This window comes from Crocuta crocuta, unplaced genomic scaffold, assembly GCF_008692635.1.
Source record: "Crocuta crocuta isolate KB4526 unplaced genomic scaffold, BGI_CrCroc_1.0 scaffold322, whole genome shotgun sequence".
Lineage (NCBI taxonomy): Eukaryota > Metazoa > Chordata > Mammalia > Carnivora > Hyaenidae > Crocuta > Crocuta crocuta.
The window spans coordinates 5072762-5091066 of record NW_027532592.1 but is presented as its reverse complement, the minus strand read 5'-3'; the positions used below and the strand labels follow the sequence as shown (position 1 = coordinate 5091066).

The 18305-nt window shown below is 37.9% G+C and overlaps 1 protein-coding gene across 1 annotated transcript in view; it reads right to left on the bottom strand.

Moving 5' to 3' along the window:
• The window catches only part of FIRRM (FIGNL1 interacting regulator of recombination and mitosis), a 35415-nt gene extending 19275 nt beyond the window's left edge, over positions 1–16140 (bottom strand). The window contains exons 1-9 of the mRNA XM_077779843.1: positions 16000–16140; positions 14368–14533; positions 12640–12724; positions 9778–9916; positions 6727–6807; positions 5214–5278; positions 2798–2946; positions 2416–2545; positions 504–690 (exon numbers count right to left, since the gene is read on the bottom strand). Coding sequence (XP_077635969.1) covers positions 504–690; positions 2416–2545; positions 2798–2946; positions 5214–5278; positions 6727–6807; positions 9778–9916; positions 12640–12724; positions 14368–14533; positions 16000–16137 — 1140 coding nt within the window. The 5' untranslated portion in view covers positions 16138–16140. The remainder of the gene's footprint in view (positions 1–503; positions 691–2415; positions 2546–2797; positions 2947–5213; positions 5279–6726; positions 6808–9777; positions 9917–12639; positions 12725–14367; positions 14534–15999) is intronic.
• Positions 16141–18305: the final 2165 nt, after the last annotated feature.

The window sequence follows — 18305 nt, the reverse complement described above, 5'->3', positions numbered from 1 at the left end:
TTACTCAATCATTAGGATCCACAAAGATTCTAGTGCTAGATATTAACCTCTGTAAAACATCTTAAAGAATACTGATCCCTATGTAAATTCTAAGAATTTCTTCCCCACAATTGTCAAAATCTTTTCTAATTTAATTCCATTAAAGAAAATCAACATTTTGCCTAAGATCTACAGACTTGGTACTACAATCTGCTATTTGCTTCTTCTTCTCTTTATGGAACTGAATTAGGTAAAATCCAAACATTTTTCCCCTTTTCACTTGATCTTTCCATATCTTGCCACCTAAAATGTTCTGGCTGACCACTACATCTGAATATTACAGGACTCCAGGATTACCATTTCCTAAGACACAACTGAATTATAGGGTGAAATGTGCAAACTCAGAGAATGACATTTGAAAAGAATATACATAACTATTCCTGTCTTCTGTATATAAATCAAAACTTCAGTGAAAAGAAAGTAGAAGTGTGGTCTCAATTTAGCCCAGCAGATAGCAAACTTACCAGTCCAGGAAACAGTGAGGGATGAAAGGAAGCGACAAATGTGCACAAATGAACACAAACATGCTGATACAAGGTGACAGCAACCTCCGCTTGCCCTTTACTCTTTACTCCTTGTAGATGAACAGGGAGAGAGAGTTCACCAGAACACTGCTCAAAACTGTAGAAAATGGCTTTGAGCAGAGATACCCTGCAGGGATATTGAGAACACGGAACATTATTAACATTTTAATAATTAGCAGATATAATAATAATATAATAACATGGGGGGGTTCTTTTAGCAAAGCAAAATGTCTCAAGAGGTATATATCAACAGTTTCCAATATGTGTGAATATGTAACCATAAAAATAAAATATAATCATTGTTTGACAGGGGCGCCTGGGTGGCTTAGTCGGTTAAGCGTCTGACTTTCGCTTAGGTCATGATCTCGCGGTTCGTAGGTTCGAGCCCCGCGTCGGGCCCTGTGCTGGCTGCCAGCTCGGAGCCTGGAGCCGGTTTCAGCCTGTGACTCCCTCTCTCTCTGACCCTCCCCTGCTCACGCTGTCTCTCTCTCTCTCCTAGAAATAAATAAAACATTAAAAAAAAAAAAATTTTTAATCATTGTTTGACAAACTTCTTAATGGAGAAGAATTTTCTGTACCTTTTTTTCCTTTTTTTTAAATCAAGTGTTTATCATAGTATTGAACTATACAAACTCACAGACAAAATTTACCAAGGAACCTTAAATTTAAATATATATTAGATACTCTATATAAAATAGAAAATATGTATAAGAGAGGAGTCATTTTGGAGCATCTGGATAGCTCAGTCAATTAAGTGTCTAACTTAGGCTCAGGTCATGATCTCACAGTTCATGAGTTTGAGCCCAGATCTTCGAGCCTGCTTCAGATTCTGTGTGTGTGTGTCTCTCTCTCTGCCCCTTCCTCACTCACACTCTGTCTCTCGCTCTCTCAAAAATAAACAAACATTAAAATAAAAAGAGAGAGGGGTCATTTTAAGATTGAAATGGCTTAAGACATCTTCATAGAGGATTTAAATAACAAATTAGAAATGGCAAAATGTAAACAGGTAGAGAAGACAAAGCATGAGGAAAGGCAGGTGTGAGTGACCAGTATGACCAGAGCAAGCGACAGGATGAGCAGCAAAAATGGGTGATGGAGGCAGACTCGGATGGATTTTAGATGCAAAGCTGAGCAGTTCTGCCATCACGCTTGTTTTTGAGAACAGAAGGTTCACAATTGAGCTTCAGGTGGACGAACCTGGTAGGTGGCACATGGCACAGGCTAGAGAAGAGGGTGGACATACAGTAGGTATAACACGTGGAGTAGGAGACTACCGCCTGGCAGTGGCAAGGAAGATAAAAACGAGTGAAATCTCCCAGGAGAGAACTTGCGGGCACCTAGCATTCTGTTTATCAGAGCTCAGTTTTAAATGTTAGTAAACACATCTGCCTATTACACTCAACATTTATAACACTGAGTATTAGGCATAATCTTCTAAAGCACTGAAAATATGTTTAGCATCTGTTACAGATTTATATTTTTAATGTTTTTATTTATTTCTGAGAGAGAGAGAGAGAGACAGCGTAAGCAGGAGAGGGTCAGAGAGAGAGGGAGACACTGAATCCGAAGCAGGCTCCAGGCTCTGAGCTGGCAGTCAGCACAGAGCCCGACATGGGGCTTGAACCCACGAACTGTGAGATCATGACCTGAGCCAAAGTCGGACGCTCAACTGAATGAGCCACCCAGGCATCCCAGATTTATATATTTTGAATCTAGATTTATAAGTAGCAATATATATGAGGTCTACACAAGAATTATTAACTAGAAGATCTTAATTTCAATATCATTCCAAACAACAGAACATTCGGAACCATCTGCAGTGACTGAATGTAACCACCACCGTGTCAGCTACCTGGGCTTCGCTCCCAGGAGCTGGCGTTCCGTGCACCACAGGGCCTGCACATCCTCGGGCTGAGAGGGCAGCTTGTCCATGACAACAACCAGCAGGAGGCACTGTGGGAACTGCAGTTCGCATGGCAGCTCTCACACATAATAAAAACACATTAAGTTACAACAAATTGGTAAAAATACACCTTACAAAATTTCAACAGAATCTGATTGCGATGCATAAAGAAGTTAGAGGCAGAACTGTTGGAATGTATTTTTCATTTAAAAAAACAAGGAATTTTAAACAAAATTTTTAAAAGGGATGATTGATTATGTAAGAGAAATAACCCTATCTCTAACATCATAGTTATTAAAGGGTTTAAAATTAAATCTGTTTTGAAGCTTACCTAATTGACTGTCCAAAACCGCCTGCACAAAAGGCTGGAAGGTGAGAAGCTGGCTGATGAGTGGATCCAGTGTAACCAGGAAAGTCCCCACTACTTCCTCCTGCTGGGCTTTAGAAATCTTGGCAGCATACAGGCTTGGAGGAAACTTGCTGGAAAGGCAGGGAAAACAATTCATTCATTAATAGGTCTCTTCTAATTTTAGGTAGACATAAGTACTGCAAACATTTGAGGCCTCTGTAGTGTGATGGAAAAAGCAACAATCTGTTAATTATTAGTTGCCTGTTTGGTTCATTCATTTGACCTCCCTGAACCTCAGTTTCTTCATTTGTGGTGCTGATGCAGAGTGGCTGTGAGGATTAAATTATAAGTAACGTAAAAGACATATATAAATAAAAAACAAATAGTGAAACTCCACAGACTTGAACTATAGCTACTAAGCATCAAAGCAAGTACTTGCTTTTCAATCAAATGGTGTATTATTAAATTGATTTATGTGAAAACTGTTTATTACATGCCTGTGTATACATGCCATGCACTGTTCCAGGAGCAGGTAATACAATGGTAAACTGAATGTACAAGATCACTGCCTTTACAAAGTTCCTATGCTAATGAAGGAGGGCAGTTAGCAAACAAGCAAGCAAGTAAATCCATAATATAACAAATGTTAATCATTGGAAGGTTTATACAGAGAAGTGTCATGATCTCCTTTATGTCTTATCACTCACTTTGACTACGGTGTGGACGACAGACTAGAGAGAGGCAAGGGAGGAGGCAGACAGTGGGTGGGATGCTCTCTGTGGAAACCCAGGGAAGAAACAATAATGGGTGGCGTCAGATGTGAGCAGTTCTGGTGGTGAGAAATGGCTGGGTTCTGTATACATACGTACTGAACACATACTGAATATATCTAGTTATAATGAAGTTGATACTGACAATTTGCTATTGAGTGAGATGTGGATATGAAAACAAGGAAAAGTGTCAGAGATGACAAGGTTTTTTGGCCTCATCAGTTTGAAGAACAAAGTTGCCATTTAAACTGAAATGAGGAAGCTACAAGGGAAGCTGATCTTGTGGGGGGTAGAGATGGAATGGGTAGGAATCAGTTTGGGTGAATTTAAGTGTAGATGCCCTGAATGGCAGTTAGACAGTAAAGGGGATGACAAATTTAGTATCTTGAGATGAAATGACCACAGGGAGAGAAGAGGCCTGAGGACTAGCCACTCAGGTACACCGGCTGAAGCTGGGGAGAAAAGGACCTGCTGAGAAGGAGCAGCCAGTGAGGTTAGAAGAGAACAAGAGGGAGAGGTAGCCTAGAACCCAATGGAAGGAAGTGCAAAAGGAAGGGTCGAGTACTGCAGACAGGTTACATAAGAGGAGGCTTAAAGCTGACCACCATAGGTAGCAACATGGACATCACTGAAGAGCTCGACAAGAGCTGTTCTGGTAAAGTGGTGGCACGGACAGCCTGACTAGAACATCCTCAAGAAAAAAAGTAGAGACAGTGGTATAGACAGACAACTCCTGAGACTTTTGCTGTAAACAAGGCAGAGAAATGGGAAGGTATTTGGAGGGGGCTGTGGAGCTGAGAGGTGTTGTTCTGTATTCTAACGATGACAGCCACGGGGAAAGTAACAGTGTGCTGGTATCCGGATGAGAAAGACCTAGTAGGAGGGAAGACTGGTGATGCAAGGAGGAAGGCAACAGCTGCTAGAGAGAGGTCCCTGAGCACTTGAGTGCGGGGGACCAGCATGCAGAGGCCAGCTTCAGGCAGGCTGGACACTCACGCACGGGGACAGCAGCCACACGGGCCATGCGCAAGAAGCCATGCCTTCTCAGTGACATATGCAGTGAGGATGGTACCTGGCAACGGGGAGTGGGGAGGAAGTGTCTGAGACGTGGGGAATTCAAGGGAGACGTATGAAAAAGCTGTCCAGGAGACTAGAGAGGATGGTGGGACAAACAAGATGACAGAGTATTGTAGTGTCAAACTGAGGGCTCCTCAGAGGTTCTGTCACTTTCACACATCACTGAGCCCCTATCTAAATTAAGATACTTTTCTATAATTCAGTGTTTTCCCTCAGATGGAGTTAACTCCTCTTAAATCTCACAGAAGTTAAAATAAAAATTTACAAAGATGAAAAACAATATATCCATGTATAAACAGATTTTGGGGTTTTGTTTTTGTTTTTTTGCCTTTAGTATTTATCACCATACCAATTATCCATCACTCGGGTATGGATAAGGTACTGGTTAAAAGTAAAACTCACACGGAATATATTCTTTAAAAGTGTCCACATCCAATTATTTTAAGCAAGCAGTTAAAAATTTACTGAATGTTTTCTTTTAAATGGCATATGCTTGACCTCTGCATGGTTCAAATGACAGTTACATTTTTATGATCACAGAGCACTCTTACCTGTGTATCTGAAGGTAAAGCTGGTGCAATGTACAGCAAGAATCAGAGAGTAAAGGAAGAAATTCCTAAAATAAAACAATGCTATTCATTCTCTGTATGCACTGTGCTTTTCTAATACATATCCCCTCACAAAGACATGCAAAGTAAAATAAAATCCTGGATGTGCTGCATTAAAGAAAAAAAAACAGTCTTGCATAAGGACAAGGAGGATGAGGCTAATAAGCACCTGACTTACCATTAAGACATTCACTACAACCACAATTAGCAGCGATCACTTACTGAGAACCTACTAAGTGCTCAGAAGACATGTAGCAAGTGACTTTGTGTATATCACTTTAATTCAGTCTTCTCAAAAATCTTATGATATATCATTATCCCCATTTCACAGAACAGAAAGTTAAAGCTAAAGTATCAAGTAACTTGATCAAGTCACACAGCTAAAAACCGGCATGGCTAGGATTCAAGTCCAGTTGTGATGGCCCCACTATGGCTAGGCTACCTCTCAGGAAGTAAAATAAATACTTCCTGGTATATCATAGGATAAAGAAAAAGGCTGATGATTAATTTTTAAAAATTAAAAATTCTCAATAGAAAAGAAATGATTAAAAATGGCATGATTAGGTGTAATTTTGCCTCCTACACACCAAGCAAATTACCAGATGGTAACAACCCATCAAGTGCCATTGGTACCAGGGCTGTCCCACCACGGGCTCCTGCCACTTTAGTGCACAGCCTGCCAGCTGCAGGGAACCCAGCGCTCGAGCAGCCAACCAGGAAGTGGCACATGCCCAGAGGACCAGCTCGGGCAGCGCAGCGCACCCAACAGGAGGGCGACGCGCTGGTGGTCCGGGTGCCTGCCGTGGAGCCCCAACTATAATCAAGTCACTGAAGACCCTCATCTTTTCCTCCAAAGAGAGGAAGACAAAGTTAAAGACAAATTCAACATGGATAACAGGTTTTGTTTTTTTTTTAATCACCAGTATTTATTATTAGTGAAGATTCCTGGACCGGGTGCTATAAGCATTCTTTATTCTTCTCTCCAAATAATCTGCCTTGATAACTTACCTACTCGATCCAAATATCTTCAACTATCACTGCTATCCTGAGGACTCCCAAATATGCAAGTCATCTTAAAATTATTATACAGCTTTAAACAGTTCAAATTTAATAATTTAAAAATTTAGAAATGAAGTTATTTATAAACAATATTTAAAGCCAAATTGAATTATCTTCTGAAAATTGACTTGTGTTTATAGAAATAATTTTATTAGCATTTATGCTTAAAGAAATAACTTTTCTAGATAACTGAATAAAAATAATAACATGATAATGGTAGCAACTTAATATAACAGGTACTCAACATTTAATAACAATATTTTTTAAAAACCTATAAAAATATTCTTCACAAAATAACTTCAACAGATTGGTTTTTTTGGGTAGGAATGATAAAAACAGGACAATTTGTAATTTATTGTAGATTTCACATTTACACATTAAAAAAAATAAGCCTTACCTTAGTATAGTGCAAAAGGGAGTTGGCAAAGAAACGACACAATTTGAGTGTTTTTTGAAATAATCTATAGTCAGCATTATCCTGTTCCAAAAAAGGAAAAAAGAAGCATAGTAAATAAGAAAAGAATAAGAAATTAGCTAAACTAGTAAATGAGACCATCTTTTCTAAGATTTCTTAAAGAGAGCATAAACATTTTCCAAGTAAATATAATTTTTCTCTGAATTGTTAGGAACAACATAAACATTAAATGATAGAGATACTTCAAAAAATTAAACTCTATTGAAAATAAATTTTAATTTATAATAGCAAAAAATTTTAATTTATAATAGATCATTCCTGGTTGATCTGAAAGTAAAAGAAATTTAAATAACTTATTATTCTTTGCGATATGGAGAGCAACAGATGATCAAAAGAAAAAAAGTCTCAAAACAATAAAAGAATGATATAAGAAAACAGGTAAAAGACTTCTCTTGTCAGTTCGAAGAAAATACAAGTTGCCAATAAACTAATACTGAAAAAATTCAATTTACAACTTATTACATATCTTTTAAAGGCAAAGGGGGAGGGCTACTAGCAAATATGAAAAAGACTGATAATATCCCAAAGTTGCTGAAGAAGTGGGATAATACGCACTTTGTTTTACCATTCATGGGAGCATAAAATACAGTCTTTGCGTTATTATTAAAAGCTAAAGTGTTGAATTTCCTTGACACAGTAGCAGTTCCACTTCTAGAAATAGATCCTATAGAAATACTAGCTTGCATAGGGGTGTCTGTGCAGCTCAGTCAGTTGAGTGTCCAACTCTCAGTTTCGGTTCAGGTCATGATCCCAGAGTCGTTGGATGGAGCCCCGTTGCCAGGCTCCACGATGAGTATGGAGCCTGCTTAAGATTCTCCATCTCCATCTCTCTCCCCCTCACCCCCCCCAACACTGAGTGTGGAGCCTGCTTGGGATTCTCTCCCCCTTTCTCTCTGCCCCTCATCCCAACTTGCTCTCTCTCTCTCTCAAAATAAACATTAAAAAATAAAAAGAAATGTTAACCTTTGATGTTATATAGCAAGAAATCTTCCCTGACTTCATGATCGGGTTCCTACCTTTAGTCCCATGAGCCAACACACAGTTCTCCAAAGAGAACACTATTCTATAATTAACTATTTATTTTTCTCCCGACTTAGACTATAAATTCTTGAAGGCAGAAAGTCTAACTTACACAGAATAAGCACTCTGGAAATGCTTATGAAATGAATGGCCAGTAACACACTACTTATTACGTTTGCCTACTTTCAGTTTTTCTTTCTCATTCAAGGGGAAATTGTGCAGGTTTGGTTGAAGGATCTAGTTTTCCTTCATTACTAAGCATACTAATTAAATCTAGAGCTTTTACTTAGACATTTTCAGAAGTGCACAACTGCTTATCTCATCTTGATTTACTGAATAGATTAAATCAAAAAGTTTGCATCCCAATGTCACAAAGAAGGGGTGAAAATATAAGCAAGGAAGGTCATTTTCAGTGTTTCAAAATACTGAGCATCCTTTCTTTAAATAAACAAAAATACTACATGCAGCACACAATAAAGGTAAACGCTGGGCTATAGATATAAAAGTACATGTTTATTATCAACAAAATGAAAAGCAACCTACTGAATGGGAGAAGATAGTTGCAAGTGATATTACCAATAAGTGGTTAATATCTAAAATACATAAAGAACTTCTACAACTCAACACCAAAATAACTCAGGACTTTTCTCTTTCACTATACTGCTGCTCAGGCTTTCCCGGTCTCTCCCCTGTCCTGGAATCTCTGCCTCATCTTACTTTCCCAGCACTAGCTGTAGAATCTGTGGGGTCAAGTTAATCAAGTAGGAGACTGGGAAAAGAGGAGGTAGGGGCTGAGGATTAAAGGTGGAGAAGAGAACAACCTTCCTGCCACTGACACAGGACACCCAACCAAATGTCTCCTCCTCAGAGAAAGGTGAGGGGAACTGGCAAGGGCACTAGAAGGACAGAAGGAAGGACAGAAAAGAAAAGGGGAAAGCAGATGTAAGGGGAGAATGGTTAAGAGAAAGAGAAGCAAGAAGGAAAAGGTCAGCCCCCTCCTAAAGCCACTCCTCAGTTCTTTCTTCCCAACCTCAGAACTCCTTTTCAAACGTCCATCCCTCCCCTAGGGTCTGTCTACCCAGATCATTTCTGCCCCAGGAACTGCAACCAGTGCAAAGGAAAGGGATGAATCCTCACACGCCCACCTGTCTGAAGGTTGTGCAGGAAACAACATAAGTACAAAGGAAATGCCTGTATCAGTTAGCAAGGCTACAACAGGAAAGGAGGTTACGGTCACTTTAGGGAAGAAATACTTAACTCATTTTCCCACTGAAATTATTACACAGAACTGTTAGGTCCTGACTACTATCAATCCTATAATTTAGGGTCATTATGAGTTAAATAAAATTTAAAGGGCTAGTCTGAGAACAACAGGCACTATGTATAAAATCGTTTTAGGAAAATGAACTATGATTCCCAATAAGCTTATTACAAATTTTTAGAGTACAGTATGTTTCATGAATGGGATGCCCATTCAACGCTGTAACTTTCTGAAATCAAAATAAATGTAAGCACACATCAATTTGAGAACACTAAAACACACATACGCACAGGAAAGTTATATATCACATCATTGTAGGTTGCAATGGATTGGTGAAGAAAAGGCCGACTGTGACTGTATCAAGATAACCTTAAATAAATATAGGACTAAGGAGTTAGGTTTTTGTCCTAGGGAAGAAAAGAAAGAAAGGATTCTGAGGAGAGTGCCTCAACCAACCCGTCATTATGTATAAAGGGAACGATTAGTCTCTAGAGGGAAAAGAGCAGGCAGGAGTCTAATGCAACGTTTGAGGCAAAAAGTAATCATGGGCTGTAAATAATCCTAGATTGAAAAAAACAAAAACAAAATAAATGAAAATCCTTAAGGTAAACTGATCCATAGATTCAAATGAGATTTAGTAACTGCCAAAGGAAAAGAGCTACTGCTCAATGTGCTGTTAGACTGCATTTTACCTGTGCATCTGACTGCGTCATCTGCTCAGCTAACTGTAAACACGAATGGAAGGAGAAAAGGATGTCATCACACAAGCTGGTAATTATAACTTTGTGTTTCAGCTGATTCTTTATAACCGACTGGTGCTTAAGGCTCTGCCTAAATGAGTAAAAAGAAACAATCACAAGTTATACATCAAGTAACATAGGACAAAAGAAATAGGACTTGAAGTAACATGTAAAAATCACAATGGATCATATATGTTAGACATGGCATAATTAAGATGTGCTGATGCTACCTCTGAAGCTGTTGTGTTAGCTTAGTAAGTGGATAATTTTTTATGGCTCCTTATAAAATGTTAATTGAACTCTAACTAATGTTCCAGGTATTCTGCGAGGCTCTGGGAGTGGAGAAGTAAATGGAGGCACATGGAACTTCTGGTCTAACAAAAGACAGGACATTACATAATTTCAAGAGTAATTACAGTGGTGATAAATCCTTAGATAGAGAAGTCAGGGTGCTACAACAGAGACCTGAAATAACTTATTCTTAGGAGGAGAATATCAAAGCTATCATAAGGATGTAACACTTAAGCCAAGAACTGAAAGATAAGCAGGAATCAACCAGAAGCCTACTAGAACTGGTCCATTAATTCAGCAAAGTTGTAGGATACAAAATCAACGTAGAGAAATNGGTTTAGGGGGGTGATGGGCATGGAGGAGGGCACTTGTGGGGATGAGCACTGGGTGTTATATGGAAACCAACTTGACAATAAACTAAATAAAAGATAAGCAGGAGTCAGCTAGGTGTGCAGTATGGGAGAGGAGCATCCCAGGCAGAAGGAAGGGTATGAGGAGGCCTTGGGATGGGAGAGTTTGTTATGAGGGACTAAGAGCAGAGAGAGAGCAGCAGAAATGAGCTGGTGAAGAAGGCAGAGGCCAGAGAGGATTAAGTTCTATCTCTTAGTAAAATGGGATGGATTTAAAGCAGTAGAGTGACATGATCAAATTTACATTTTCTTTTTTTTTTTTTAATAGTTTATTGTCAAGTTAGTTTCCACATAACACTCAGTGCTCATCCCCACAAGTGTCCTCCTCCATGCCCATCCCCCCTCCCCCCACATCCATCAGTCCTCAGTTTTTGTCAGCATTCAAGAGTCTCTCATGGTTTGCTTCTCTCCCTTTCCCCCACCATTTCTGCCCTTCTTCTCCCCCTTGTTCCTCCGTCAATTTCCTCCTAATCCTCCTATACGTGCAAACATATGATATCAAATTTACATTTTCAAAAGATCACACCAAACACTGGCTAGCAAATGAACTGGAAGGGTACAAGAGCAGAAAATATTTGATGATAATGATGGTGATGTGGTAATTCACTGGGCACTCACTATGTGTCATGCAGAGTTGTAAGCATTTCGTATCAATAAACTCAAATTAATTCTCACTGTAAACCCACCAAGAAGGTGCTATTGTTATTACTCCCATTTTCATATGAGCAAAGTAAGGCTCAGAGAAGTTAACTATGGTGCCCAAGTGTTCAGGAAGAGGAAATGATTTCAGAATGGATTCAAACACAGGCAGTATGGCTCTGGGTTGACACTTTAACCACTGTACCTTTAATTGTTGGCAAATCAGTAACCTCCTGGTGGTACAAGAGAAGCATCCAAGACCTAAAAATTCTACAATGACGTTTCATGTTTTATGCATGTGTATAAAGTAGAGATTCTTAGCCACTTTTACATCTCAATTCTATCTCCTCCGCCACCCCCCTCCGCCTCCATCCCCCGAGAATCTGATGGGTACTCTCCCTGGTAACCCTTCGTAACACTCTAACTAAAATTACTTTTAAAAATTGTTTATGTTGGGGCGCCTGGGTGGCTTAGTCGGTTAAGCGTCCGACTTTTGCTTAGGTCATGATCTCGCGGTTCGTGGGTTTGAGCCCCGCATCGGGCTCTGTGCTGACTGCCAGCTCAGAGCCTGGAGCCTATTTCAGTCTGTGACTCCCTCTCTCTCTGACCCTCCCCTGCTCACGCTGTCTCTCTCTCTCTCCTAGAAATAAATAAAACATTTAAAAAAAAATTGTTTATGTTTTTTATTTTTTTTTTTGAATCAGAGAGAGACAGCGTGAGCAGGGGAGGATCAGAGAGAGAGGGAGATACAGAATCCGAAGACAGGCTCCAGGCTCTGAGCTGTCAGCACAGAGCCTGATGCAGGGCTCGAACCCATGAACCGCAAGACGATGACCTGAGCTGATGTCAGATGCTTAACCGACTGAGCCACCCAGGCACCCCCTAAAATTACTTTATAAGTGGAATTAAACATCAACAAATCAAAGGCATATAACAAAGGAATTATATTTAGCTCTTATTAAGACTATTTATCTAAGGGGCGCCTGGGTGGCTTAGTTGGTTAAGTGTCCGACTTTCACTTAGGTCATGATCTCACGGTTCGTGGGTTCGAGCCCCACATCGNCCCTCCCCTACTCGCGCTGTCTCTCTCTCTCTCTGTCCTAGAAATAAATAAAAAAAAAAATTAAAAAAAAAAAAAAAAGACTATTTATCTAAGCCTGGAAATAAAACACTTGATGGGTTAAATAACAGTAGCAGTAGTCAAGTGGTTAAGGCCCATGGCCCATTATTTCATAAGTACTAGTAACAAAGTCTAAATATTTTTTTAATTTTAGAAGCAGCAGAACAGAGAAGTCCAGTTTGGTTTGGGAGCTGCATGTACAATATGTGAATTATCAGACAGCTGTGTCAGTAAACATTATTTATACATACTCATACAAAAATGTTTTAAAATGCAATCTAAAAAAATTTATGAATAATTAAGATTTGGGATATGGAAAATATATTACAAAAAGTAAAAGCAAAGAAAACTTACTTAATTATAAATTTCCAAGTATTAGCATGAAATGCATGGTCCATACTGGAAATAACAGAGCAGATATCCAACAATGAATGAATAACTACAAAAAAAGATAACAGAACTCTTAGGACATTCAAATGTCATATAGGGTGAGTTTCTCCTATATTTAAATGCATCCACTGAACAATTCTGACATTTTTAAATTAGGTAATGCAGTTAGAAAAACCTGTTTCAAAATACTTATAAAAATAAGTATCACACATCTAATTTATGGTTTTTATAAATTATGGAAAATTAATTTTTGACCTTTATACCTACCTAAATAAAACGAAATAATCTCAATAAAACTAAAATGTTCAGTGGAATAAAAGTTGTGCCCTATTATAATTGAAATATTCTCTAGGTATTTTAATCCAAAATGACAAAATAAGCTGCAAAGGAAAGAACACCAAACAGGGAAGAAGGAAAGCAAATCTGCACAGTATTTAAGGAAAGCTTCTACTCTTGCATTTTATTTGTAAAAATGGCCAGTGACTTCCCTTTCTGGGAAGGAAACACTCTTGGGCAGTTTCTTTCTACACTGATCTGGGGCCTAGCCACGTGACTTGCTTTGTTCAATAGGAAAATAACTATAAGGACAGCAAAGACAAAAAATGCTTGCACACTGGGGCTTGTTCCCTCTTGATGACCAAGCCTGGGCTGTCCTCCTAGATGATGGCACGGTACTTCCACCTCTGCCAAAAGTCAGATGTGTGTGAGGTCTCTGACCACAAAAACACAGGTGAGCCAGGTGCGCTACATGGAGCAAAGAAAGCTGTCCCAGCTGAACTCAGCCTAAACTCTTGACTCACAGAACCGTGAATAAATAAAGCAGTAGCTGCTTTAATCCACTACATTTGGGGGCGGTCTGTTATAGACCAAGAGGTCCTTCTGATATACTGCACAAAACCAACTTATCTTTATATTGAAGCTATACATGCAATCTTTGCCCTTATATTACTGTTTTTCAAACTCTGGGTTAGTGACAGAATTATGAGGTAGCAATCAGCAATTCTTTAAAAATGAAACATGTAGGGACGCCTGGGTGGCTCAGTCGGTTAAGCGTCCAACTTCAGCTCAGGTCATGATCTCACAGTTCATCGGTTCGAGCCCGCGTCAGGCTCTGTGCTGACAGCTCAGAGCCTGGAGCCTGTTTCAGATTCTGTGTCTACCTCTCTCTCTGACCCTCCCCTGCTCACGCTGTCTCTCTCTCTCAGAAATAAATAAAACATTTTTAAAAAATTTTGTAAATGAAACACGTAAAACAGGAATTATTTTACGTATAATAAATAATGTGCACACATACATATTTACAAACATACACATACTTATGTAACTAGAGGTGTTCTGGGAAGAAATGCAAACTTCATTTCCTACGGAGTTAATGCTTTAAAAACTCTAAAAGCTACTGCCTCAAAATCTAAACTACGTTAGAAGGTATAACGTTGTACAACTTTGTTACTCGCTGTGGAAAAATCATGTATGGCAAACACTGACAAAATGTACAAATCTATGTTAAGGCATCACATACCAATCTTATAAGTTCTAAAAGTTAGAAGATTAAACACTTATCTGGTAGTATTTAGCTTTTTTTATGAATAAGACACCATGAATCATTTGAAACAAATTAGGTTCAATAACTGAATGGATATACAGTATAGTCAATATATATCATATAGTAAGTAGGAAGTTTTCTTCACTTACCTATCACCATATTCAAAATATCATCATTTTCATCTAATAAAGGGTCCATGCAAACCATATCCAGTAGTTCCATTAGCTGCTTTTGAAGAGAATAGGCCTCCTTGAAAAGAGCCTGGAGAAGGTCTGAAACTAGGTGTAAATGCCCAGAATAGACAGATTCACTATCCTGATCACAAATAAAAATAAAAGAAACAGCAAATCATAAAAAGCTCAAGAGCCAAATTTACTTTAATGCATTTTATCACAGCTCATAATTTTAGTGCTTTTTATTGAATCATACATTTATTCATTAAACAAATGTTTAGTGACCATCCATTATAAATAGTGTGCTTCATGAGATACAGACATGTATAAAATAGGATTTCTTTTTTTTTTTTCTAAACATTTATTCACTTTTGAGGGAGTGCAAGCAGAGGAGGGGCAGAGAGAGAGGGAGACACAGAATCTGAAGCAGACTTCAAGCTCTGAGCCGTCAGCACAGACCCCAACGCAGGGCTCAAACTCATGGACCGCGAGATCATGATCTGAGCTGATGTTGGACACTGAACCAACTGAGCCACCAGGTACCCCTAAAATAGGATTTCTGATTTCCAAGACCTTGCAAATAAAAAAATAATAATAAAAGGGAGATACACGACATTCAGTCAGATGCAGACTTTTAGCACCCTGTCACCAAATAGAAGCATTAGTTAAACTAGTGATTTTTATTCACCCAATGTTACCAATATTCACCCAACGATACCAGTATCAAAACTGTCGGAAACCCACAAATCCTAGGCCAGCTTTTGTGCTTTAAAGCTGCCTGAGGAATGTAGTGATGGACTGAAAAAGGGCTGGTGTCCTTTATTAGGTACCCAATCATTAAGGAATTCATCTAATCCACCAATGCCATGACAGTATAATTTCAGGATTCCTGTGATTCAACACAAATCTGCATCTATTCTTTCTTTATAGTAAGGAAATAGAATAAAACAACAAACATAAAAGCACAAAAGCCAATTTTTAATCTCACTTCCTTATAACCACTTATTTTGAAACAAATATTTACATACAGGCATATTTCAGAAATATTGCAGGTTCAATTCCAGACCACTGCAATAAAATGAGTTTTTGGTTTCCCAGTGGATATAAAAGTTATGTTTACACTACATTCTAGTCTATTAAGTGTGCAATAGCATTATGTCTAAAAANGTCTCTCTCTCTCTCCTAGAAATAAATAAAAATATTTTTAAAATATATATATTTATCACTAAAAAATGCCAACCATCATCTGAGCTTTCAGCAAGTCATAATCACTAATCACACATCAACATATATAATGAAAACATTTGTAATAATATTGCAAAAATTACCAGAATGTGACACAGAGACACGAAGCAAGCAAATGTTAGAAAAATGGTACCAACAGACTTGCTGGACATAGGGTCATCACAAGCCTTCAATTTGCGAAAACACACACTATCAGCAAAGTGCAATAAAATGAAGTGTGTCTGTTCGTGGTTCTTTGTTCTATGGAGTTTATCCCAATAATATAGGCTAACATGTAAAATCCTATTTACAAACACTGTTTTCCTTAGCCCTTTTGCCTGTGGATTCTAGGCCATTTAAAGTATACTTAGACTCATTACTCACCTTACAATGTACAAATGTACTTTTGATTACATGTAGGACTGAGGAAGGAAGACTATGAATATTATCTAGAATGATGGACTCCTGTGTGGCACAAACATGCTGAACACATCCTGTAAGAGCTGCTAAGAGCTGCACCATTGTCTGGAAATATGGAAAGAGGTTTCATTCACAGTATGTTTTTGTGCACAAACATATAAAGGTATCAGACAATATGTTGGGTACTAGGAATACAGCAGTGAACACAATGAACACTCTGCTCCTCCTTTTGCTGAACTTCAGTCTATGAATACTGGGACAACTGGCTAGCCATTTGGTTAAAAAAAAAAAAAGTTAGGGGCGCCTGGGTGGCTTAGTCGGTTAAGCGTCCGACTTTCGCTTAGGTCATGATCTCGCAGTTCGTGGGTTCGAGCCCCGCGTCGGGCTCTGTGCTGACTGCCAGCTCAGGGCCTGGAGCCTGTTTCAGTCTGTGACTCCCTCTCTCTCTGACCCTCCCCTGCTCACGCTGTCTCTCTCTCTCTCTCCTAGAAATAAATAAAACATTAAAAAAATAAATAAATAAATAAATAAGTTGGAACCTAACCCACACATCCAAGCATATGACAGGTGTCCTCCATATATACTCTGAAATTACAGGTAGGGCATGTGATCTTATTTGTCATCTTATACAAGTTTGATGTTTACTCATCATGAAACTATTAAAAAATTCAAAAAAATTTTTTGCATTCATATCTTTAATTCTATAAATTTAATTCCAGCATTGGACCACTACACAAAGGATATATCGCTAATTAATATCAGCATAAAAATTCTTACACTCTTTAAGCTCTTCCTTGATACCCTTTCTAATATATTTGACATACTTGTAGTCTGTGAAAACAAAGCACATTATAAACAGGAGTAACAGAAAACACAAGAAACGGAAAGACATTTTAAAAGTTAAAAAAATAAAACACAATTTTCACTACTAATAGCCATGGGATATGATCTAGCTTACCAACTGTACTTACTAAAGTAAAAATATGTTTATATACATATATATATAAAGTATTCAAATAATACAATCTCTTTAAAAAAGCCTCAGACAAATTGGTTTATTTTCCATTTCTGNAAAAAAAAAAAAACCCACTCAAAGTTCAGTTTTTGGTTATTAACAAAGGTAAGTACTCCTCTACACAGTAAAACTTGATGGTCTTAACCAATCAACACTCATAGGGTATTTACAAGGGTTATTTTCTTTATTTTCTGGTAGTGATGATGAATTTGTGCTGAATTACCTATTCACTTGTATTCTAACCAGTTCTCCTTTTTGATCAACTCAAAATACCATTCCTGGGTTAGGACTATGGTACATGACCTCAGAACTAAGTGTTTTTGTCTGTGAAAAGTCAGCTACCCTAAGATCTTAATACTCAGATTTTTCTAAACAGTTTAAATGGCCTAAACATTGCAATAACAACAACACAATGAAATTAAAGAGGATATTATTTCCTAAAGGCAAGTTAACATCCAACATCGTTATTTTAATCTATATAACAGCTGGATCTTCTTCTGTGACCAAGAACAAATTCTAAGAAACTTTTAGATAGAGAACAATCAAGTGAATATGAATAACAGGAATTTTGATGATAATGTGCTTCAAAGCTAAATTTAGAAATTCATTCCAGTAAGAGATAAGGTACCATTCAAAAAATGTTTCATTTTGGCAGCAAAATACCTTTAGTTCCCTAAATTTAAAAAAAAAGAAAATTGCCTGTGCTTTTCAAAGAAAAAGTATACTATATGCATATCTAAAAGGTAATAATGTAGATGGTGAGCTTAGTGTTCATTCTTGGTTATTCTAAGCCTTCCTTAATAAAACTGGGCTCCATTTTTCTAGACAATAAAACTTAACAATTATTAATAAACTCTATAGAGAAGATACTTCGTTAACTTCATCACTCATCTCAAATTTTCACTGAGTAGCTTTCAAATACACGAGCATTTAAACTAGCTACAAATAATATAAATTCAATTAATAAAAGATCTATACTATTTGAAAATGTAATCGCTTTTTATCACCTAATGATCACACTAACACCATCATGTTCTCACGTGAAATCTATTTCTTACTACCTTATGTGTATTTTAAATATGTGTGACACATTTGGAAAAAAGGAACCACAGTTAAGAATAAATTATCTAAAACTGAGACTCGATTTAAATAGCCTTTATAACATGTAAACATTGATTAAAATAATAATAGTACTATACCTTTGGCAACACTTGTGAGAAGAAAGTCTGTTCCAAAGTCAGGTGGTTCATATGAG